Consider the following 26,012-nt stretch of genomic DNA (forward strand, 5'->3'; position numbering starts at 1 on the left):
CTCTGATGGTGCCTTGTGTATTTCTTCCCATTGTACATTACATAGCATATTTTTATGGACAACAATGTGTCTCCAGCAATAGTTTCAACTTGTTTGCAGTTGTGCAATTACATAAAAAATGACAACAGTTGCTAGTTAGAAAACACGTGCTCTGTGTTGATGAAAAAGTATTGAAGACTAGCCTGATCCTGCAGCAACATTGCAAAAGGATTGTATCAGCTCTTATTTCTGGAGGAAAAAATGTTAGAGTTGAGAAAAACTCATTTGGAGTGTTTATTTATAGTTTATAAACTTCTAATAACTGCAAAAACTTCCCCTGAGAAAACTGTGTGCCCCGAGGTCTATCTTGCAGGGTCTGGCCCCCAAAGGTTTTCCTATAGAAATTTAAAAACCTGCTGTTTTTCATTAAGCCCCACACGACTGTTGGTTTTCAGTTTTGGGGGTACCCCCCAGCACCCTAAAAACAATACCACAAGGTTCTCTTTCCCTCTAGAGGTGTCACACGGTAGCCCAACATGAATCATGTCTCTCCCCTAAGCCTACCTGTCAGGACTGTCGTGGCTATCACAGAGCTTGTCCTTGAAAGGGCTGCTGGTGTAAAAGCTCTCTCACCCCCACCTGCCTCACAGAGTGTTTGTTGTGGGGGGAGTAAGCTAATGTGAGCAGCTCTGAGACTCTGTGTGGTGGGCAGAATATAAATCCAATTATTATTATTTATAAAGTTTGTGTGTTTTTTATTTTAACTAGTTGGAGATGGCAGCAAACGAAGGGAAGGGGTTCCTCCTCAGCGTTAAAAATGCTGACTGAAGGGTGCAGCGGCCATTGGCTGAAAAGATCCACGTGATTCGCTGCTTTCTGATTGGCTAAAACCCCCATTTCAGCTGCGGTAAATTCTCTCTTGTAAGCTACCTTGATTGGAGCCCAGCTTATCTAACCCCTAGCAGCAGCGCGCTTGTTCAACAGACTTTGTTAGTCAGTAGCTCACAGCCAGCCTTCCAATGCACATCTCAAGGCAGAAAAATGCAGCTGTGTTTTAAAACCCATTTTTGTATTTTTAAAAGTGGTGGTTGGTAAGCAATTGCATTCTCTCTCTCTCTCTCCTGCTGAGCTTAAAGGGGGGGGGGGTGGCTTAAACTTAAAAGGACAGTGAACCTTACAAAGGCTCTGTGTCTGCTTGTTGGGGTCTGGGGAAACGGGAGCTGTTTCTTTTGGCAAAACCTACTTGGCTGTGTTTGCCATTGCTCTCGGTCTCTGCTTTAGGAAGCTGAAGCGGTTTTTTCCTGGGAAATGCTAAAATCCTGAAGGAACCTGTGTGTAACTGTATATTTTAAAATGGATCTTAACCATTTTATGGCTGGCTGAAGGGGCAAAGGGAATCTCTCTCACACACACACCCTCTGTCTCTCTCTCTCAGCCCACACAATGTCTTAGAATCTGTGCCCCTCTGTGGGGCAAGCTGGAAGAGAGAACTCCTGTTGCTCTAAGCTCCTGCAAACATTTGCTCTGTCTGTGAGGCAGGAATTTGTGATTTCTACTCTCTCCTTTTTAAATACTGCTGCAAAAAACACTAAACATTTTCCCCACATTGTACAAAAGCACACTTTCTAAAACCCCTCCTGTACAAAAGCACAGCTGCCCCCAAAAATAAAGCTTGCACCAACAACAGTTGCCATTTTGTCTCCTCCTTCTTCCCAGAAGTCCAGGCCCAAGGGGGATGGCTCCACCCACTCCTGACAGTCCCTGGAGGGTGGGAGAGGGGAGCCAGGAGGGAGGGGGGAACCAGGAGGGAGCCAGGAAGGCAGGACTTATCTCCTCATCAAATCTTGTTTTTGACAAAAGCCATGTACTAGATACTACTTTCATATGTTCAAAGAGTCAATGCAAGACTGATCCTAATCATGCTTACTTCTTTTAGTAAACCCTATTGATTTCACTGAAGAGTGCCACAAGCAACATGGTTATTGGATTGTCAGATCCATGCTGGTATTTGTGTCAAATGGCCAAATTTGCTTCAGTATTGTGGGGGCAAGCAAATCTGATAGGGAATGATAATATATATTCTGCTTATTTTTTTTATCATGCTTCAGATTCAAAACTTTATCCAAAACTCATTATGATTGAAAAATAGTAGCATGGTTAATATCAGTACATTCTTCCTTTACATGGTTAACATCAGTACATTCTTCCTTTCCTTTACTAAATAGTCTTGCTAGAGAATTCTGTTTATTTCTACAGAAAAACCATAATCAATTTCCATATCCTTATGTGAGCTGTTAAAATTGCCATCCTAGGAAGGGTACTGATAGTATCTTTCTTTGAATACTCATCAACAGGCAAGAGTTGCTGATGGTGACACTTTTTACATGTAAAAGAAAAAAGCGCAATGAACGGGAAGCACTAATCGGGTGAAATGGGAATGAGAGCTTTGGTTTCATTAACATTTCCCCACTATTGTGCTTTCAACAGACATTTAGAGGAGAGAAAAAACTCTTAGTGATGCTCCCTGCAATGCCTTCAACGATAGGTTTCTCCTGAGAGAGGGAGAGAGGGAGGGAGGGAGGGAGGGAGTGGGGGACTAGAGGGGTTAGCTTGCTGTAGATTAGGGAAGGCAGCTCAGTTGGTTCTGGCAGTGAGGGGGTTGACTGACAGTCTGCAGTGCAGTGGAGTTAGCTCTGCTCCCTATATGGCTATGGATTAGCTATATGCTAATACTGATAGGTGGGGAAAAAGAGCTGTGCTGAGCTGGCGAGCTGCTGCTAGTGGAGGCAATCAGAGTCTGAGCAGATCTACCTCCTCCAGAGCCATGGCTGAAGGGGGTGAAGGAGGAGAGGATGAAATACAGTTCCTACGAACTGTAAGTATCTGGTTGTTTTTTCCTAGATCAAGAACCAGTTTATTTTCCCCTTTGTTTTCTTGATTGTTTGTTCCTCCCGTGTTGCATTACAAAATAACGTTTCCCCCAATCTCTCTCCTTTTGCTTGGTTACCCAGGGAGGATTATTTGGGAAGAGGAGAATAATGCAAAAGATTCTGTCTGCCAGAGAACACTGCCATTTGAGTGTTCTCAATGCCATCTCCCTTTAAACCTGCTTACTAGCTATCTCAGTACCAGTTTGTTACAGAAAGCTGTTTGCTCCTTCTGTTTCGAAGCATCCTTGTCAACTTTGGACTTGGGTTTCTAAATGCTGCATGCCCAGATACCTGACCTCTGAAACTTCTGTCTAGATAACATTCACCAGCAATTAAGAAGAGCTTTGCAGATGCAAGGGAGTTTTTAAAAATTATCAGTAGGTTCCAAGACCCTTCGATCCATTCCTTTATAGTCAATGCACAGGAATAATGAATGCGTTTGTTGTGAACAAATGTGATTCAGAAGTAAACTGATAACTCTTATCTGCTTAAAAAGCAAGCTTATTTTAAATGGATATTGGGCTCTCCCTGACCAATTATGTTAACTGGTGTAATAACCCACAGTTCCCATAATATTCTATAAAGTAGTTTCAAATCTATAAGGTTTCATATAAACTAGAGTGATTAGTTCTAATTTTAGAGAGAGCCTGATCTATGCATTAACTTTTCTGGTGGGAGGTGGGAGACATCCTTTCCTGCGTTCTTTGAAAATCCTATGTACTGAAGTATAAATGACATGCACTACACCCTTTCAAATGTGCTGTTCACTTCCATTAACCCTTTGCTAGTTCCCTATGTGTGAAACATGTAGAAAACAGAGAGTTCCTACAGTTTATAATACAACTTTTTAAAAGGTGAGTTTCCAGAGCAGATATGCTCACTATCCAAAACAAGTATTTGGCACCCATCATTGTGGGTGGCTGGATAGGGTGAGAGAGGAGAGAAGGATGTGAGAGAAAGGGTGACTGGTACAGTTTAAGAAAAGTGTGCTAAGTGATACTGGCATTGGTTGCCACAGACCTTATGATGAGAAATGTAATTTTTAGCAAAGTACAGTTTCATACTGTTATGTTTTCTATGGCTTTCTGTGATGTAGGACCTCTTGCACTCAGTGATCACATGGTTCTTTGTGGAGTTACTGATTTCAGTTGACTTTGGCTAGAATAACTCTGCATAGAATTTTCCTGTTGAAACACCTAAGTCATGGACAATCCCTGGTTGCTTCCAGCAGCATAAGCCTTGCTTCTTCCAAAGCATGTCTTTGGCATAGAACTCTTCCTTATAGCTATCAAAAGTGTTTTAGCTCATGTGCTCACTGAATAATAAAGTAGAAGGCTTTACTACTTTTCCAAGCATCAAATAAAATTATATTTGATGAGATTGCAACCTGATTAATCTTGGAGTCAGAGAAATTATTTCAATGTTTCACTGAAGTCATCTTCTCAGTTACGGTTGCCAAGTCCAATTCAAGAAACATCTGGGGACTATGGGGGTGGAGCCAGGAGACTTTGGGGTGGAGCCAGAAGCAAGGCTGTGACAAGCATAATTGAACTCCAAAGGAAGTTCTGGCCATCACATTTAAAGGGAACGCACACCTTTTAAATGTCTTCCCTCCACTGGAAATAATGAAGGATAGGGGCATTTTCTTTGGGGGCTGATAGAATTGGACCCCATGGTCCAATCCTTTTGAAACTTGGAGGGTGTTTTGAGTAGAGAGACTGGATGCTATGCTGCAAATATGATGCCTCTACCTCAAAACACAGCCCTTCCAAAGCCCTAGATAATGGCAGATCAATTCTCCATTATACCCTATGGGAATCAGTCTCCATAGGGAATAATGGAGCACCCAGAAAACATTTCCTTCCCCCCAACACTTTCTGATGACCCTGAAGCAGGGGGCGGGCCTCCAAACCGGAGGATCCCCTAACCCTATTCCCAGTCCAAGAAAGGTATCTGCTACTAAATCCTTCCCTGAATTCTACAGACCAAGAGAACTAGTATTGTTAGTCTTTTGCATACTTCAATGGTGGTGGCAATAAATACTCAAGATTAATTACACTCTTTGGTTTGTGAATAGTTTATTAAGGCATATGTACAATATAAAAGCATTTTTTTTAACTTCTGGGATATTTGATTTTCTGTTAGATTAACTACTAACAAATCCTTTTCTAAACAATTCTATCCTAAAACACATTTATCTGTAGCAGAGTCTTTCCTTAAAGCATATATACTTTCTTACATGAGAGACAACTCCTGTCTCAGTTTGGCAGACATTATTGCTTATTTTACGATATGCTGAGGGCTAGATTTCATAGTTATAGGCTTACAGTATATTAGATTTAGTTGTAGAAAACCATATAATAGGATTTCCCACGGAATGTGCTACTTCCTATGTGCGGGAAATGTTCTGTTCGGCCCTGTAACTTGGAGGGTGTTTTGGAGTCTACATCCTTGTGTATTAGCAAAATCCATGCAAATCAAGAAAGCAAATCTGATTTTTGTCCCATTTTCACACTCAGTTTTAAATTCTTTTTTAAAGCTATTGCCATCCACTTAGTTGCATTTCCTAAGTTATAACAGTTGCATTCGTGCTTATGTCCCCTTATCTACATTATGATAATAATTTCAGGGATTCAGGGATTATTTTATTGTTGTAAGCCTACAAAGCCAGAGTTTGTCATGGAATTATTCACACAATTTGAAGACTGTTCAGTCTGTGTTGCTGTACTGAACCCCATGTATGTGGAATACAAATTCCAGAGTGCTTGCTCCATCAATCCTTGCTGATTACCTTAGACCACATATTTGCAGTGGCTAATTTCTAAAATAAAAGATGATAGGATTCAAGGTAGCCTAGACATCATAGCCTCTTCCAAAGAATGGCCCAAAACATTTGTTGTCCCTCAAACATCCTAGAAATGCCTTTCAGGGTTCCTTGCAAAGTAGTTGAAGAGGTGCCTGTGTTGAATTGCACATGACTGCATCCTCTGTGCAAGAGAATCTGGCATTTGAAATGCATTGGGTCAAATGAAAATAGTATGATCACTTGTATTGTTTATATAGTCAAGCCAACTATTCCACTGCCTTGGAAGCCTTTATCTCTGATTTCAAATATATAAGAAATGGATGTGGCTATTTATGATATGGCAAAGCCAGCCTCTTCACCAGCCATTGTAAACAACGACAATCTCTATAATATTTTAGAATGTTCAAACATGTCCTATATGCTACCCTTATTTATTTAGGACCCTATTAAAAAAGTCGCTATTATTCTACTGTTACAGGTGAAGCTCTGAGGCTGAGAGATAGGGACTTGCTTTGCCCTTCTGGTGGACGCATGGCAGTGGCGTTATTTGAATGAGGCACTTGCTGTCGAATTGTTATCCATGAAAATACTCAAAGCACACTTCCACAGGTATCTTGCTCTGCCTTGGCTTCCATGCTGCAGTGCAGGAGCATTCACATGACTTTGTCCTCTATTTGTCCTACTTCTGTGTTTCCCCTCTTTACTGCAATCTTTCTCAAAGCTGGTTTGCTATGATCTTTTTGGAACCATTTCAGCCAAAGGACATTTGCTTTGTGAATTAGTGGATGTGCATCTTTGCAGGTCCTGCCCAACTCAGATCCTTGACTAAGCGTCCACACTCCCACACCTTCAGATAGCTATGTTTGGGCATTTATTTATTTTTAAATGTAATTGTTCTATTATTTGAGCATTTTGGAAGAAACATCTGAGCTTTCAAAGCAAGGCTGGGATATTTTATATAAGTACTAAAGTCCATTAAATTAGTGGGATGTTTTCACAGTTGGTAGCCAGAGCAAGTTATTCTCTGTGAACCTCACCTACTTCCTTGTTGTGAGGTTTATAGTGCTCCTTTGCACTCCTTGGAGAAAGAAGTGGTACAAATGTAACAATCCAAGAATAAATGGACCACGTATCAGTCTTTCAATGGATTTCCACTGTAGAACCGTCCTAGCTTTTGCACTAATGCTTCATATCTTAATAGTTGCTCATGTCTCCTTATGTATTATCATAAGAACATAAGAACCCTGCTGGATCAGACCAGTGATCCATGCAGTCAGCATCCTGTTTCACACAATGGCCAACAAGTTCCTCTGGAGGGCCAAAACAGAGCACAGAGGCCAAGGCCTTCCTCTTATGTTGCCTCCTGGCTCTGGGATTGAGAGGTTTAGTGACTCTGAATGTGGAGGTTCCCCTCAGTCACTATGGCTGGTGGCCGCAGAATAGCCCTACCCTCCATGAATCTAATTCCCTTTTAAAGCTGTTTATTTCTGTGAGCATCACTACATCTTCTGGCAGTGAATTCCACATTTTAATCACTCTGTGTAAAGAAGTATTTCCTTATCTCTGTCCTGAACAGACTATCCATCAGCTTAATTGGATTCCCTCAAGTTCTAGTATTTTGGGAAAGCAAGAAAATTTTCTTTGTCAACTCTCTCCACTCTGTGCATTATTTTATAAACCTCTATCATGTCCCTTTCTTTGTCATCTCTTTTCTAAAATGAAAACTCCCAGACTCTTCAGCTTTTCTTCATAGGGGAGGTACCCCAACCCCCTAATCAGCTTGTTTGCCCTCCTCTATATTCTTTTTCCAGCCCTACAATGCTTTTTGGTCAGGGGTCACATAACTAGCTCTGCTGGATTAGGGCTAAACGTTAGAAAAGAGAAGCAAAACCTCATCAGTGGAATACACACATACTCAATATGCATTTTGTTACTCTTTTAGCCATAAACATCTGTTTCATAGTTGTGCTGAAAGGTTTGCTAATCACAAAAATCAAAAGCTAAATTCGAGTCAATTTGATATTGATAGAGTAGCATGCTCTGGGTTGGGTATCACCTAGAGATTTCTGTGGTGAAGCCTGAGGAGGGTGAGGTTTGAGTGGGGTATCATGCCATAGATCAGAGGTGTCAAAGTCATATGTTACAAGGGCTGGATCTGACATAAATATCACTTTGTTAGGCCGAATCAGAGCCGTAAAATGTAACATGAGGTACCAGAGATATAAACTTTATAAAGGTGATTTCAGATGCCGGATGGCAATAGCAGATGTGATTGCATTAGGTGTGATATGCATTGGGAATGAGACAGGAAACCTAGGTCTCAGTTTGGTACAGGAGGATTCAGTCGAGGGGAATGCAATGAATGAATGGACATAATGAATGGTCGCCTACTGCACCGGCCAGTACCTTACCATCCCTGACGGAGGCCGCAGCAGGCTGGGCATTGGAGCACCTACGGCTTTTAGTCCTGGGTGACTTCAATGTCCATGTCGATGACGCGAACTCCTTACAGGCGATGGACCTGGTGTCATCCATGGTGACATTGGGACTCTCCCAATATGTAACAACTACCACCCACCAGGCCAGGCACACACTGGATTTGATCTTTGCGATGGGAGTTACGGTGGACCAGATTACTGCCCAGGCAGTGCCATGGTCGGACCACTACACCCTGAAGGCTCGTATGGTTGTGCTGCCAAAACCCTGTTTAGGTGGTGAGCATATTTTGGCTCGCCTGCGAAACCAGATGGAACCCTATGCGGCTTCAAATGGTTCTGCAAGATCCTTGGCCCTCAGCGACTCGCTGGATGAACTAGCGGAGATGTGGCATCAACAACTCTTCACAGCCATCGACGAGATCGCTCCCCACACCCTCTTTACTGCCTTTCACGGCTTGCACCGTGGTATACCCCAGAGTTGCAGCTGATGAAACGGCAACTAAGATGGCTAGAGAGGTGATGGCAGCATGCCTGTGATGAAGCAACAAGAACATCTTATAGGCTGTTTATGAAGTCCTATGAGATGGCAGTTAAGGCTGCAAAGAGGGCTTACTTTGTAACCCAGATTGCATCTGCAAATTTTCGCCTGGCCCAATTATTTAGAACAATTCAGATGCTTACAACTTGCCACAGAGCAGACCAAACAATAAGGAATTGGAAATCAGTTGTGAGGCTTTTGCAGATTTTTCCGCAGTTATGGTCCTGCTGCTCTGCCATGATCTCCCCGCCAACCTTGACACAGTGAGTTAACTCGAGGTCCCAAGAGTGTCTTCTGGTTTGATCCTGGGCCATTTCACTCCACTCAGCTTGGAGGAAGTCGATAAGGCCCTTTGTACTGTACGTCCCACTACCTGCAATCTGGACCCGTGTCTGTCCTGGTTGATATGTGCTTGCCAGACGGAATTGCAGATGATTATCAACAGGTCCCTAATTAAAGAAACCTTTCCCACGCCCCTTAAGGTGGCGGTGGTACGCCCTCTCCTCAAAAAACCATCTTTGGACCCGGCCTTATTGGCAGACTACCGTCCGATGTCAAACTTGCCCTTTCTGGGTAAGGTTATTGAGAGGGCAGTGGCAGTACAGTTATAGGAATTCTTGGATGACACTTCCGTCTTAGGTCCATTTCAGTCTGGCATCTGGCCAGGCCATGGGACGGAGATGGTACTTGTCGCCCTCATGGATGATCTCTTGAGACATCTGGATCGGGGCGGCTCAGCACTGCTGTTGTTGTTAGATCTGTTGGCTGCGTTTGACACAGTTGACCACCATCTTCTGTCCTGCTGTCTTGCCGATGTGGGGATTCAGGAGTCTGCCCTTCAATGGCATCCTCTTGTATGTGGAGTCCTTCAGGAGGCAGTCATCTCCCCAATGTTGTTTAACATGCGCCCCATTGCCCAGATTGTCCAGAGATACGGGCTGTGTTGTCACCAGTATGCGGATGACACACAGCTTTATTTATTGTTGGGAGACCAGTCCAGCTGCGTCCTGGAAGATCTGGACCTGGCATTGCAAGCCGTAGTGAAATGGCTCAGGAAAGTTGACTGAAATTGAACCCAGTGAAGACAGAGGTCCTGTGCCTAAGTCACAGTGGCCTGGGTAGGGAAATTCCCTTGCCAACCTTTGATGGAATGCTATTAGCGCCAGCGTCAAGGGTCAAGTGCTTGGGGGTGCTCCTGGAGCTTTCGCTGACAATGGAGAGCCAGGTAGCAGCCACTGCCAAATCCGCATTTTACCAGGCGGATAAGGCAGTTGTTTCCATACCTGGAGCACAATGACTTGGCAACAGTGATCCATGCAACGGTCACCTCGAGAATAGACTACTATAACGCCCTCTACATGGGGCTGCCCTTGACTCAATTTCAGAGGCTGCAACTGGTGCAAAACACAGCAGCCAGGTTGTTAATGAAGCTACCTGTACGGGAGCACATTCAACCTGTGCTGAAAGCATTACATTGGTTGCCTGTGGCGTTCTGGATTCGCTTCAAGGTGCTGGTTATAACCTTTAAAGCCCTATATGGCCTGGGATCTGTCTACCTTCGGGACTGCCTTTCCCCATACGTACCCCAGAGTGCACTACATTCAGGGTCTCAAAATCTCCTTAAGACCCCTGGAACAAAAAAAATATTGATTGACCAGCACTAGAGCCAGAACGCTCTTGGTAATAGCCCCCACTTTGTGGAATGCCCTCACCGAAAACATCAGGGCCCTGCAGGACCTGCCACAGTTCCACAGGGCCTATAAGACCGAAGTTTTCAAACTCGCCTTTAATGGTTAGGGGGATGTGGCTATTACCTTCAGCATCGACAATCTCACTGAATTAATATAATGGAAATCAGAAGCTTGCAATCTCAGATTTTTAATATGTATGGAAATGTTTTTATATATCTAATTTTAATATGCTTGTAAATTGCTAATGTTTTTAAACTGTTGTTAGCCACCCTGAGCCTGTCAGGGAAGGGCGGGATATAAATTTGATTAAATAAATAAATGTCTGAAAAAGTGAGCATACCCTACCACAAATTTTGTTAATCTTTAAGGTGCTACTGGACTCTTACTTGTTCAATTGCTATTAGAAATCACAACATTAAAAAACCAGTGGGGGGACATTTTAACCTTCGAGGACATTCAGTTGCTGCCCTAAGAGTAGCAATCACAAAGGAATTTCAAAGGGAGATTAGAACATAAGAGAAGCCATTTAGTTGCTGCCTGTTATGTCCTGCATTCAAATCTCTATGTACAGCACAGCGCATGCTACAGAGGCGACCAGTGGAACCCCACTGGTCCCCGGATGTAGCTCGCTAATACGCACCACCAATCAAGATCTGTGGCGGGAAGTTTAACTGGCCAGGAATGGACCTGGCCTGATGGAGGGTTGTTTCAGGGCATGTATATAATCGGGACTCGGCCTGCCATTCTCTATCTTGTGATGTACTTGCTAATAAAGTATGTTGCCTTCAACACGTCTCGTCACTCAGTGCATTACACTGCCCTAAGAGTAGCAGACACAAAGGAATTTCAAAGGGAGATTAGAGGATAAGAACATAAGAGAAGCCAATGGCCCATCCAGTCTAACACTCTGTGTCACACAGATTAGAGAGACTGCTGAATTGCAAGTGATAATGAAGCTCAAGAGCATGCATCCTCCTATACTGAAATGCAACCTAGGTTTCATCTCATTACCAACACCTGCTATTGTCATTTGGCATCTGAAATCATTCCACTCCAAGATATAAGGACAGATGGACTCATGTTCTAGTGGTATCTGAAGAAGTGAGCAGTGACTCATGAAAGCTCACACTACTGGGCCTTTATTCCCTTGCACTAATAAAGAATGCAAGCTGTGCTCTCTCCCCCCCGCCCCCCCGCCAATCTGTTAGAATTGGAAAGGGAGAATCTCTCCACATGCCATGGGACTCCATCTTTATCTCTCTGTCTCTTTCTTTCCTCCCTTCCCTCCCTCCCCGCTCTCTCTGAAGAAGTGTGCAGGCACACAAAAGCTTATGCCTGGAATAAAATGTTGTTAGTCTTTTAAAAAGTGCTGCGGGACTCTCCCTCTCTCTCTCTGGCATTTTCTCTTTGGCTCTTTCTTTCACTCCCCCTTCTCTCTGAAGAAGTGTTCATGCACACAAAAGCTTATACCTGGAATAAAACATTGTTGGTCTTCTTAAAAGGGCTATGGGACTCTCTCTCTGGCTTTTTCTTTTCCCTCCCTTCCCCAGTGGAGGAGGAGGGGAAGGAGCCCTCAGCAAATCGGGTGAAGGGAGGCTTGGCTTTCTTTCTCTTCTCTGCGAAGCAGGAAACAGGAGAGACTGGGCAAAAGCCAGTTCCAATGCTGGAAACAGGAAGTAGGAAGCAGAAGGCAATTGCTCACAGGCCTGATTGGAGTCCTGCAGAGGCCAGATGTGTCCCTTGGGCTGCATGTTTGACATCCGACCACAGAGTCCATCTTCCAAAGCAGCCATTTTCTCTAGGTGAACTGGACTTTGTCAGCTGGAGATTAGTTGTGATAGCAGGAGATCTCCAGCTACCACCTGGAATTGCTACTGTGTATAAAAGCACTAAATAAAATTTATTTAAAAACCTAAATAATTTATGTGAAATTTATTCAATATAAACTAATACATTTTTATCACTCCATCACAAAAGCAAACAATCTATTGCACAGTATTCAAACATTGTTTCTTAAAGAGCCACAATATAACAAACATAATTCATACATAAAGTCATAACAACATAAGAACATAAGAGAAGCCATGTTGGATCAGGCCAATCCAACACAGTAGCCAAAAAACCCAGGTGCCATCGGGAGACCCATCAGTGGGGCCAGGACACTAGAAGCCCTCACACTGTTGCCCCCTGCCCACCCCCCAAGCACCTAGAATACAGAACATGACAATACACTGTGGCTAATAGCCACTGATGGACTTCTGCTCCATGTTTATCCAATCCCCTCTTGAAGCTGGCTATGCTTGTAGCCGCTGCCACCACCTGTGGCAGCGAATTCCATGTGTTAATCATTCTTTGGGTGAAGAAGTACTTCCTTTTATCCATTCTCAGCAACTTCATGGAGTGCCCATGAGTTCTTGTATTGTGAGAAAGGGAGAAAAGTACTTCTTTCTCTACCTTCTCTATCCCGTACAGAATCTTGTAAACCTCTATCATGTCACCCCTCAGTTGACGTTTCTCCAAGCTAAAGAGCCCCAAATATTCACAAGGAAAGTATTCCAATCCTTGAATCGTTCTAGTTGCCCTTTTCTGGACTTTTTCCAATGCTATAGTATCTTTTTTGAGGTGCAGTGATCAGAATTATACACAGTACTCCAAATGAGGCCGCACCATTGATTTATACAGGGGCATTATGATACTGGCTGATTTGTTTTCAATTTCCTTCCTAATAATTCCCAGCATAGCGTTGGCCTTTTTTATTGCAGTTGCACACTGTCTCAACATTTCCAGTGACTTATCGACATATTCAGTGAGTCCTTCTAGAATTAAAAAAAACAAACCCTTTTGTTTGGTGGCATGGAGTCTGTGGAGAAACACCATTTTAGGCCTGTGCTTGTCTGGGAGTTGGCTAGAGGAGTCTATAAAACTCTAGGCAAGGCTTTGGCCTAGTCCCATGATGGCTAACCTATGACACGCGTGTCACTGGTGACACGCGAGGCAATTTTGCTGACACACCGGAAACCAAGGAGCGTGGCGAGCCGCGAGTCCTTCGGAGGCTGCTGAGCCCGTCTCGGAGGAGCAGCAGCTGCTAAGGTGAAGGCGAGAAGAGGCGGCAGCAGTGCAGCGGGCCGCCGCCGCCTCTTTCCCCGGCTCCAGGCCAGGGGTGGGGGTGGGAGGGAAGGTTGGGGGTGGGAGGGAAGGTTGGCCGATGCTGCCAGCGCCTCGCCTTGACCTGGGGGTGGGAGGAGACAGCCTCCTGGCGCAACCCGTCCCCCACCCAAAGCAGAGGCAGCCAAACGCGCCTCCTCCTCCTCGCAACAGGGCCGAGCTTTGCAACCCCCTTTTCCCGCCCTCCCCGGGGCCTGAGGAAATAGGTGGGTACAGCAAGAAAGAAAAAAAGAGCATTGCAAAAAAAGAGGCAGGGGGGGAAAGAAGTGCCCTCCTCGGCGGGTCGCGCCTTTGCAATGCTGGGGCTTTGCAAATGCAGGAGCAAGGCAGGCGTGTTTTTTTTCCGTTTGTTTGCACGGAGCGGCTGGGGGGGGAGGCAGAGATGGCATTGCAGCAGTGTGTGTGGGGTGCAATGCCCGAGGGGGCGTCGCTCTTGGGCCTGTTGTGGGGCTGCCCCCCCCTCCTCCTCCACCCGGTCCTGGTTTTTTTTTTTGCAACCAACATGATCTTTCTCACTTTGCTCTCTCGCTCTTTCTCATGGCCGCCTACCGGAGGCGGGGTTTCAGATTTAAAGGACAAGCTGCCCTTTTCAGCTTGGAAAAGGAGGAAGGGGGTGGGCGATGGGGGCTGTGTGTGGGTTGCAAAAGAGCAAGGGGAGGGGAGCATTGGGTTGCCCCCCTTGGCTTCCCTTGGCAAGCGCTGGAGGAGAAAGGCGGGAAGAAAAAAAGATACACCCTTTCCCGCAGGGTTACCAATCCCCAGATGGGGGCAGGGGATCCCCCTCTCCCCAAAATACCCCCCCCCCAAGTTTCAAAATGATTGGACCAGGGGGTCCAATTCTATCGGCTGCAAATATCATCAAATTATTGATATTTCTTGAAGTGACACGGTGAAGTGACACGCGACCCGAGGAAGACTACACTTTTTCCCGATTTTCGACACACCAAGCTGAAAAGGTTAGCCATCACTGGCCTAGTCTATTCCTCCTCAGGCTGGTTTCCCAGACGGCTGCAGGAGGGAAAACCAGTTCCTGGGTAGGAACTGGGTTTTATATTAGAGGTTTTTGGAGGGAAACGGGCAGTTAAAAGTTGTCAGGGGAAGCTGACAGTCAGTTTGAGTTTGATTTGAGTCTTGGTGACTGGTGAGTCGGTTCTGGATGGTATGGTCAGAGCCAGTTATATATTAGAGAAAGAAGGAGCATTTATCCCTACTTTCATTTATTACTGTTCACCCTGTATTTAAAAATGCCTGTATATAGTTATAAATTTTAAATAAATATTTTGTCTATAAATTTTAAATAAATATTTTGTCTATAAATTTTAAATAAATATTTTGTCTATAAATTTTAAATAAATATTTTGTCTGTTTAAAAAGGTAGTCCCTCTGTACCACATAGGTTCCCCAACTGCCTTAAACCATGCTACTGCAAGAGGGGAGTCCAGGAAAGGGGGAAGGCATACAGTTGGCAAGAGTGCCAGTCCTCCAGGGGTCTTCCGAAGAAGGACTTTGGTCTCTGTCATAACCAGGTGCTGGGTTGGCAGAGTATCTTGAGGCCAGGCCTCAGAACTGGCAAGGGTGATTGGGAGTCCTGTTCCTCTCAGTCAGGAACCCCTAAACTGAACAGGTGGTGGCAGCGTGCCCTAGTGGTGGGAAGAGGATAAGCTCCCTCCAGGAGTTGGCAACTCAAAAGGGAGTTGACGGGATTGGGTCTGAAGGCAGAATTGGGCCGGTTCTGTCACAGAGTCAAAGGCCTGTAGCTAAGCAGGGGCCCATGGGGCCTGGCCCACTGAAAGTTTTTGGGAGGGCCTCACCCCTGAGCTACTGCCCCTCCCATGCCATTTATAGGACCCAGAAATCAGCTGATTGATGGGGTCTAAATTATGCAGGAGGGGTGGCAGGAGCAGTCACCAGCCTTCTGCATGATTTAAAGGGCCCCCTCCCCCATGGCCGTCAATGGCCCCTTCCCTCTTCGGCCCCTAGCTATGGGGCTGAGTCAAAGTCTAACTTTGTTGTTTCTTGATGGATATGTCTCCTCAGACAGTCTTGTCTCAAATATCTGTCCCTGTTGGCTCTTAATTAAAGTGCATCCACAGAAAAACTTGCAATATATTAGATGTCTGATGAGAATCCCAGGTAACTCCTTCTTGTTTCAATACTTAACCAGAGAATACATATGCAAGTGCTTATTCATGGAGCCCATCAGCTACTTTTATCACATAATTTCACTGATGAGAAGAAAACTAAAACTCACAAGGGATTGAACAGGCTTGATCCCTTGTGAGTTTTTAGAAGTTTTTTGTTGTTCAGTCACACAGTCGAGTTCGACTCTTTGTGACCCCATGGACCAAGTCACACCAGGTCCTCCTGTCTTCCACCATCCTCCGAAGTCTGCTCAAATTTGTGTTTGTTACATCAGTAACACTGTCCAGCCATCTCATCTTTTGCTGTCCCCTTCTTCTTTTGCCTTCTGTCTTTCCAGCATCAGGATCTTCTCCAGTAAGTGCTCCCTTCTCATTTGGCATCTGACCTTCCAGGGAACAGTCTGGGTTAGGATTTCCCTTAGGACTGACTGATTTGATCTTATGGGAGCTCCTGCTGGGACCTGGGGCTGGCAACCCTATAATCTGGATCCTAAGTTTATCCTGTGGATGTAAAATTGAAATGTAATGAAATTTGCTTGTATATACGGGCTCCAGAGGTCCCTCACTGCTGATGGAACATGCTAGGTATCTAGAATAGCCTGCCTTTGCTAATAAAAGTAAAAGCCAGAATGAATTTGCATGGCTATACCATTGGATGGTGGCCAGTATCTTTAGGATGAAGGTGGAAGTTGGGGTTGTGTCTGTTGTTCTTTTGGCCATGGTGACTTAGGGGAAGAATGGAAAATTATAAAAACTTTATCACAAAGAGGAGGATGTGTAGAAATAAATCAGGGTTTTTTTTTTTTTTTAAGGTTGCCATGGTACAGTGATTGAAGACTACTGGTTTGCTTGTATATCTGTCAAACTCTTATTGCACTTTTATTTTTTTTCTCTATTCAAGACAGTTTTTTTTCCTGACATCTCTTATAAACATGAGACAATTACTTGGATCAGAGCGTATGCATGTAGCACCATAAAAAACACTTTAGCATAATTACATTTGTAAGAAGTTTTAATTCAGGAAGTGAAAAAAAATATAACCAGTTATGCTGAAATCTGACAAAAAACATCCCCAGTATGAGATAGTGGCTACATTGGTAATGTGTATTTGTGAATGTGTAGGTAATCTATGGAGAAGAATACTTATGCTTTGGAGGGCTACACTGTAATCAAAATGCTATTCTTTTTCAAGTGAATTACAAGCAGCAGATTTTTTTATATGGAAGAAAAGATATGTGTGTAGGTTGAAACAGTTTGTTTTTCTGGGCCTGTAACTCAAGCAAAAATTCAGCAGATAAATTATGTCCCATCACTACACTAAGTAAAACTAAGTAAAGTTTGAACACTAAGTAAAGTTTCATATGCTTTTCTTGGCACAAAGCAGTGATTCTGATCATTATCCAGTTGTTAAAGATTCAGGATTCTACACCACTATTCGGTGCTGGTAACCTTAATGGAAGAATATGATCAAGGTCTGTAACACCATGCATTGTGTGGAACTGATGATTAGTGAAAAATAAATTATGTAGTCCTTTTCATGCTAGAAAAATGCAGGGTTATTTTCTGAAATCAGTGGGAAGCAGTTTTAAGATGAAACAGCGGGAAATGCCATTTCATACAATACATGAAATCTATGGAATTGTCACTGTATGATGTGGAACCATGATGGACTCTGCTGTGAGTGTTTTGTAAGGGATTGGGTGTAAAGCTGATTTGTAAGGATAGTTAGAAGACCAACTTCTGTATTCAGACAGAGATGGTATCTTTGATTTTTCAGGGACAAAGAAAAGATATTATCAGTTTGTCCTACTTATGATCTTCCCTGAGGCATCTCATTGCCCATTGTTGGAGAACATAAGAACATAAGAGAAGCCATGTTGGATCAGGCCAACGGCCCATCAAGTCCAACACTCTGTGTCACACAGTGGCAAAAAATGTTATATACACACATACACTGTGGCTAATAGCCACTGATGGACCTGTGCTCCATACACTGTGGCTAATAGCCACTGATGGACCTGTGCTCCATACACTGTGGCTAATAGCCACTGATGGACCTGTGCTCCATATTTTTATCTAAACCCCTCTTGAAGGTGGCTATACTTGTGGCCGCCACCACCTCCTGTGGCAGTGAATTCCACATGTTAATCACCCTTTGGGTGAAGAAGTACTTCCTTTTATCCGTCTTAACCTGTCTGCTCAGCAATTTCATCGAATGCCCACGAGTTCTTGTATTGTGAGAAAGGGAGAAAAGTACTTCTTTCTCTACTTTCTCCATTCCATGCATTATCTTGTAAACCTCTATCATGTCACCCCGCAGTCGACGTTTCTCCAAGCTAAAGAGTCCCAAGCGTTTCAACCTTTCTTCATAGGGAAAGTGCTCCAGCCCTTTAATCATTCTAGTTGCCCTTCTCTGCACCTTCTCTAAAGCTATAATATCCTTTTTGAGGTGCGGCGACCAGAACTGCACACAGTACTCCAAATGAGACCGCACCATCGATTTATACAGGGGCATTATGATACTGGCTGATTTGTTTTCAATTCCCTTCCTAATAATTCCCAGCATGGCATTGGCCTTTTTTATTGCAAACGCACACTGTCTTGACACTTTCAGTGAGTTATCTATCATGACCCCAAGATCTCTCTCTTGATCAGTCTCTGCCAGTTCACACCCCATCAACTTGTATTTGTAGCTGGGATTCTTAGCCCCAATGTGCATTACTTTGCACTTGGCCACATTGAACCGCATCTGCCACGTTGACGCCCACTCACCCAGCCTCAACAGATCCCTTTGGAGTTCCTCACAATCCTCTCTGGTTCTCACCACCCTGAACAATTTAGAAAGAATGTGCTTGTGGAATTCCAATAATCATTTTAGGAAAAATGGTGACATCATTTGGTGCTGTGCAGTGTGACTGCTACAGGCAACTGTGCTCATGAGAAATGCCTAGAATATACCTATATATATATATAGGTATATTCTAGGCATTTAGGAACAGTCAGGTTGTTGAGGAATTATATGTTGTTGAAGGCTTGCATGGCCAGAGTCCATTGGTTGATGTAGATTTTCCAGGCTGTGTGGCCATGGTCTTGGCATTGTGAGACCTGACATTTCACCAGCAACTGTGACTGGCATCCTCAGAGGTGTAACCCAGAAAATTGGAGTGCTCTTTGGGTCAAATTGAGAAGAAGCTGGTAGGCAGGTAATTTATATCTACTCAGGCAGGAGGGGGAGGGCTGAGTCATTGTCTTGTGGATGCTTCCTGGGCTGTGACATGGTAATAGAGGAGCTTACCTGAGGGGGTTATTTTGTATATGGACTGGCTTTTGAAATTCTAGTCTTATGTGTAGTGCTGTTGTAAGTTGCAGGGCATTTTGTGTTTTTCAGGACTGGAAGCCATGCCCTATTCATTGTAAAACTTTTTCCAGAACATTACAGGACATTCCAGTGACCTGGAATAAGATACTGTGTCCTGTTTGAGTTAGGCTATGTTCAGCCACTGCTGATTTTTCAGGTTGGCCAAGTCTGCAGTGTCTTTCATGTTCTTTTATTCTTGTCTGGATGCTATGTTGTGTGGTCCCAATGTAAACTTGACCACAACTGCAGGGACAGGGACGGTATACTCCTGCCAAAGTGAGGGGAATCTCTTCTGTCTTTTGCAGATCGTAGCATCTGTAATGCTGAACAACACATCCAACTACCATGTTAGATTACACAGAGAAGCCACTGAAATCCATAAACATAAACACAATTTCAACAGGAAAGAATTTTAAAAACGAATAGGACATGGCTTCCAGTCTTGAAAAACAGAAAATGCCCTACAGCTTACAACAGCACTACACATAAGACTAGAATTTCAATAGCCAATCCATATACAAAAGAACCCCCTCAGGTAAGCTTCTCCATTACCATGTCGCAGCCCAGGAAGCACTCATAAGAGAATGACTCAGCCCTACCCCACCTGCCTGAGTAGATATAAATTACCTGCCAACCAACTTCTTCTCAATTGGACCCAGAGAGAATTCCAGTTTTCTGGGTTTCACCTGTGAGGATGCCAGTCACAGTTGCTGGCGAAACGTCAGGTCTCACAATGCCAAGACCACAGCCACACAGTCTGGAAAATCTACAACAACCAATGATGAGGTATGCTTAGGAAACTTAGTTCCAGTTTTCTCCAGTTTCCTCATTTTAAAATTTAAATATGGCTTGAACAGGACTCTGAAGAGGCAGCATAGAAACATTCTACACAGGGTTCATTTTGTAGAAAAAGAGGTGCCGGAGGCTTATTAGCACAACTCATTTGCATATGCCATACACATCTGACATCATCAGAAGGTGTACTAAATTGTATCAGCTTAGCACCTGCCTTAAAAGGCTTCTTGATTTATAATTGTCGTAATGAAAACTTATTCCCATCATACTTTTCAAATTACTTTCTCCTGTGTGGCCACAGTAGCATAATGAAGATTTCCATCTGTTTGCTTTATATGTTTTGGTTATTTTCCCATTTTTTTGTGGGGGAAAATATTAGAAAGTTTGTCAAATCTTAGAGTTCAGAAAAATTCTCTCAGAGGGTTTGAACAATGGAGTCCAGAAGCAAGTACTTGGAAGGGGGTAGGGTAAGAAAGAAAGAGTGCAATAAAATTTAGAGGTTCTGGAGCTCCGCTCCTGTGATCCCCTTCCCAAAATGAGGCCTGATTCTATGTAAATAAATTCAAGGCAAGATAAACATTTAGGTTTACTCTGGAAGTGCACAATGTACGCAAGAGTTTGCTTTCCTATTATAATTTTTAGCGTTACAATTCACAAAAATAAAAAAAATTCCTAAACTTAACTCACCTTTGCCATTAATACCACATCATTAAGAATTAAATTTAAAATGCATGGAGAGAGGACAGGTTTGGAGGAGAGCGAGAAGGACCAGTGAAGACAAGTAAGACAAATGCCATAGCTCTACTCTGTCCTTTTGGAGGGAAGCTAACCAAAATATATTTTCAGCTATATCTTCTCTACTGTTAATGCTGTTTGTTTTTTGACTGCTAAATCAAGCAAGCCTTCCATTTTTTGAGCCAGTTTGGTGTACTGGTTAAGTGTGTGGACTCTTATCTGGGAGAACCGGGTTTGATTCTCCACTCCTCCACTTGCACCTGCTGGAATGGCCTTGGGTTAGCCATAGCTCTGGCAGAGGTTGTCCTTGAAAGGGAAGCTTCTGGGAGAGCCTTATCAGCTTCACCCACCTCACAGGGTGTCTGTTGTGGGGGGAGAAGATATAGGAGATTGTAAACCGCTCTGAGTCTCTGATTCAGAGAGAAGGGCAGGGTATAAATCTGCAGTTCTTCTTTATTTACAGAGGTGACTTCACCTTTCATTTTTAAAGTACTAGCCATTTAGCAACATGGTTTCTTGACCCCTCCCCTTTTTTTTTTTACTTGGTGTAAGGTTCAAAGATCTAGGTATTAATCCTAGTGCTACAATGTGAGTTTAAAAGATTATACGAAATATATTTGAATAATTTTAATACCTTGCTGAAAAGGTCTTATGAAAAGTACATAACCAGAGCATATGTAACATTCCTCCATTAGACCTCCCTTTGACAAGTGTTTTGTCCCGCCATTCTCAGTCTGAAAAGTCTATCTGGAATCCAATGACTCCTCAGATATTCTTGAGTTGCAGGCTAAGGTACAAGGAAGATTACATTCTAGTTACAGGATTTTGTTCCAAATAGAACTAATTAAATGCATATTAATTTTATTATTGTGTTTAGTGGGTAGCACAATGAATGCAAGTCTAGGGCTCAAAGCGAGATAAGATCATCAATACTAATGTGCCTTTCTAAATGATTCTACAGAACTGAAATATTAATTAATAAAATATTAATTTAGCAGCTACATGGCTGCTAAAGAATCCAGCCCAAATTTGGCCTAAAGACAATGTCTTAATTGCAAGTATTGCCAAAAATTAGATGTGGTTAGGTGAAATTCTTTTTTAAGATTGTCAGGATTTAGAGCTGTCTTCATGGTCTAGTAACTGAGATTAGGGATGCTGCAAATTACTTTGTGAACATATTTGATGGTCAAACTTACTGTGTTTCAGGGTAGTCATCAGATGTGAGCTAATCACTTGGTCTGTTCAGTTTGTGCTGATGAGCCCCAAATGTTCGCTGAAAACAATCTGCATTGGGTTTTCTCAAAACTGTGCATGCACAAGAAAACTCTGATTCAAACTGATCATAGCCATTATCATCCCTACTTAGATGAAGTCCGAAAGGTAGGATTTTATTGAAACACAGAAATAATTGATGGCTGATTTATGTGAGGATCAACCAAGGCACTCTTTCTCCTTCCCACTTTCTCACACCAAGTTGTATATATCACTTTGAAGACAACACAAACCAGCTGGTTCCTTGTCATCAAGGCCACTCAGATATAGGGAGGATCTAGCAGACCAGGCAAATGTTTCTACTACAAAATAACAGGCATCAACACCCCCCCCCCCCCAACATAAACAGTGCTAAACAGAAAAGAAGCTTTGGCAGGACTCAGTCCTGACATTCTGCCCCTGCATGCCAAATAACTCTCCCAGGTTTGTTTGGGAATTGCTTATGGAACTGTTTATCAATTTGGGAGCCCACACGTCTTCGGCATGTACCCATTCATTATGGGCTTCAGAGAAATGGGTCCATTTAATAAGGTAGCACAGAGTTCCATGTTTAAGCCGTTTAAGCTGGCCACTGTGGTAGATGCCCAGGTTACATCTAGATGTAATTACTACCAGTGGCGGACTGGCCAGGATGTCAGGTCCAATGGCAAGTGGGCCCTGTAGGCCCTGATGAAGTGGCCCTCTTAAACATTAGACAATATGGTAAAAATGTTAATAATGCTTTTAGTAGCTTGAAAATATAATAGAAGTCCCAATATTATTACTGTAATGCAGCTAAAATTTACATTGTATTTAGGGTTGCCAGCCTCCAGGTAGTGCCTGGGGACCTCACTCTTTTACAACTGATCTCAAGTTGTCAGACATCAGCTCCCCTGGAGAAAATGTAATCTGTATTTACATTTAGTATCTACTGTATACTGCCAGTAATGTGTACAATATATGTGCACTGTAATTACTAAATATATATACATTTATTCGCAAAAGTTTTAATTGTACCTTTTTCTACATATGTATTTTTTTGAAAATTTTATTTATTTCTTATACAAATTAAATGATAGCTTCATAGTTGTGGGTGCGCCCCCTATATCTCCTGGCAACCAGTATATTTAGACCCAGTCCACTACTGATTACTACAATGCACTAGATGTGGGACTGTCCTTGAGAAGTGTTCAAAAACTTCAGTTGGTAAGGAATGCTGCAGCAGGATGTTTACTGGATTGGGTCATTTTCAATGTTCCCTCTAATTCCCACCCCCACCACCCTTACTGAATGGAACAGTTCGCAGCCTCAGCAGAATGTAACTGCTGTGATCTTAAAATGGGCAATGGATGGACTGCTGCTCAGCAGGGCTTCCTGTGTTAATGAACAGACGCTCACACACAACTTTAGAGGAAACACTGGCCATGGCCCATCTACATTGTGTTTCTGAGCACAATTCAAGGTGCTGGTTTTGACCTTCAAAGCCATGTTTGGGACTAACATACTAACATGGTTTGGGGCTAACATACCTGAAGGACTGCCTACTTACTCCCATCCTGCTGCTGTTTCCACTGGGTAAATACTGCAGGAAGGAAACTGTAAGCTCCTTCTCCTACCTCACAGCTCTGAGCTTACACTGTTTAAGGTGAGTTCCCCCAATCTATGTCTGATTTCAAGTTGCATTGTGTACTCATCATTTGACTTGTCTTGAATTTATTGTGTATCATGAGAAATAAAAGATGCTTGGATGCGTTAAGTGCCACCAAGTCACTTCTGACTTATGTGGTGCATTTACACTACACTAAATTTAGGCCGTTTTCCCACTTACCTTACCCCAGAGCGACGTCCCTCTTCACTGCGTCGCAAATGTAAATCGCCAAAAAGCAGGTTTACATTTGCGACGCAAAAGCCCTGGGACTACGCGGCTCTTCCTGGTGCTGCGCAGCAGTTTGTGCGAAATCTGCGCAGACGCAGCGTGGTGAAGAGGGACGTCGCTCCGGGGTAAGGTAAGTGGGAAAACGGCCAATGTGTTTTACATTCAGATTTTTACTGTATAAGAATAGCAAAAATCTGGATGTAAAACACATTATCTAGTGTAGTGTTAACACACCAATGTGATCCTATGAATTAGTGATCTCCAAAACATTCTATCAGTAACAGCCTTGCTCAGATCTTGCAAACTGGGGGCTGTGGCTTCCTTGACTGAGTCAATCCATCTTCTCGTTTTCCTGCTACCTTGGACTTTTCCTGGCATTATTGTGTTTTCCAGTGACTCTAGTCTTCTCATAATATGACTAAAGTACAATAGCCTCAGTTTAGTCATTTTAGCTTCTAGGGATAGTTTATGCTTGATTTGATTTAGATTTATCTTTTGGGTGGTACATGGTATCTGTAAAACTCTCCCCCAAGTCCACATTTCAAATGAATCAACTTTTTTTCCTGTCAGCTTTCTTCCTTGTCCACTTTCATACCGATACCAGAAGCCTGGTCTGAGCTAATCAGCAGCATTGTGAAACTTTACTTACTTATTTGTTTTATTTATTTTTACACCTCACCTTTCTCCCCATTGGAGACCCAAAATGGCTTGTATCATTCTTCATTTTATCCTCACAACAACCCTGTGAGGTAGGCTAAGCTGAGAGTGTGTGACTGGCTCTTAGTCACTGTTTGTGGTTCTGGTCAGGAGCTCCAGGCTCACAGAAATCCCAAGAGAAGTGTATGCAAGATCCAGGTTTGCTTACAAGGAAATTTTAATAATCAATGAATAAGCTTACAGAAATAGCAGGATAAGCTCCCACCCACTGGGTCTCAGACACACATATGCACAGCAAAAGCTAGCCAGATCTCAAGATGAGATGCACAGCTAAAACATTTTACATCCTAATTAGTAAGTAAGTAAGTAAATTTATTTCTGTATCCCGCCCTCCCCCGCCAAAGGCAGGCTCAGGGCGGCTCACAGACATGGAGCAACCATGATTTCAATAAAATACAAGCAATACAAAAGAGAGATTAAAATACAATTAAAATACAATTAAGTTACCATTGTAAATTTAGTTAAAATTAGATAAAACAGCTGTTAAATGTTAATAGTTAAGGTGCTACAATTCACAGTCATATATGAGATGGCTAGATGGCTAGAAATCAATTTAGCCGGGTTCTATCTTGAAAGCGAGCTGAAAGAGGGTGGTTTTGCAAGCCCTGCGGAACTGATTCAGGTCCCGCAGGGCTCGCACCACCTCTGGAAGTTGATTCCACCATCGGGGGGCCATAACTGAGAATTATGGGCTACAAGTAAAAAAAATCATTAATGAAACTATTCCAAGCACTAGGTAAGCCAAGCACTAGATGAGCACTAGATGAGCCTTGCCCCAGCATCTAGCGGTCATAGAATTATTGAATCACAGGGCTGCAAGGCACCTCCAGGGCATCTAGTTCAACCCCTGCAAATGCAGGAAATTCACAAATACCTCCCCAGCACCACCAACAGTGACCTCTGTTCCATGCTCAGAACATGGCAAAAAACCCTCCAGGATCCCTGGCCAAATGGGCCTGGAGAAACATTGTTTCCTGACCCCAAAGTGACGATCAGCATTTCTCTGGAAGTGTAAGAGCCACAAGAACTAAGCACTTGTGCAACCCTTCCTGCTCTCCTTCTCATGATCTGCCTAAGTTCACAGAATCAGCATTGTTGTCAGATGGCCAACTAGCCTCTGTTTAAAAACCTCCAAAGAAGGAGAGCCCACCACCACCCAAGGAAGCCTGTTCCACCAAGGAACCACTCTAACTATCAGGAAGCTCTTCCTAATGTTTAGCCAAAAACTCTTTTGATTTAATTTCAACCCATTGGTTCTGGTCTGACCTTCTGGAACAACAGAAAACAGGTCTGAACCATCCTCTGAGTCTATATGACAGCCTTTCAAATACTTGAAGATGGTTATCATATCACCATAGCAGTGAGAGAAAACAAATCAGACTTATAAGAGCCACTAACAAGCATGAGAAAGAAGAATATTCTCTTGGGAGTGGCCTGATGGCTGTTTTTTCACACAACTCAAAACAACTAAAGGTACAAGCACCAGCTTGTGTGAGAAAAAGACCCCTAATTTCAGAACATCGTAATCACCTGTTTGGTTGCCAGGGTGCCTGGAGACTCAACTCACACACATCTGCCAGGAGAACGTGGGT

General features: G+C 43.3%; 1 protein-coding gene across 1 annotated transcript in view; it reads left to right on the forward strand.

Moving 5' to 3' along the window:
- The first annotated feature begins 2,610 nt into the window (after window positions 1-2,610).
- The window catches only part of RYR3 (ryanodine receptor 3), a 721,882-nt gene continuing 698,480 nt past the window's right edge, over window positions 2,611-26,012 (forward strand). Inside the window, exon 1 of the mRNA XM_060262621.1 lies at window positions 2,611-2,854. Within this exon, the coding sequence (XP_060118604.1) occupies window positions 2,804-2,854 (51 nt within the window). The 5' untranslated portion in view covers window positions 2,611-2,803. The remainder of the gene's footprint in view (window positions 2,855-26,012) is intronic.

This window comes from Heteronotia binoei, chromosome 21 (genome assembly GCF_032191835.1).
Source record: "Heteronotia binoei isolate CCM8104 ecotype False Entrance Well chromosome 21, APGP_CSIRO_Hbin_v1, whole genome shotgun sequence".
Taxonomy (NCBI): domain Eukaryota; kingdom Metazoa; phylum Chordata; class Lepidosauria; order Squamata; family Gekkonidae; genus Heteronotia; species Heteronotia binoei.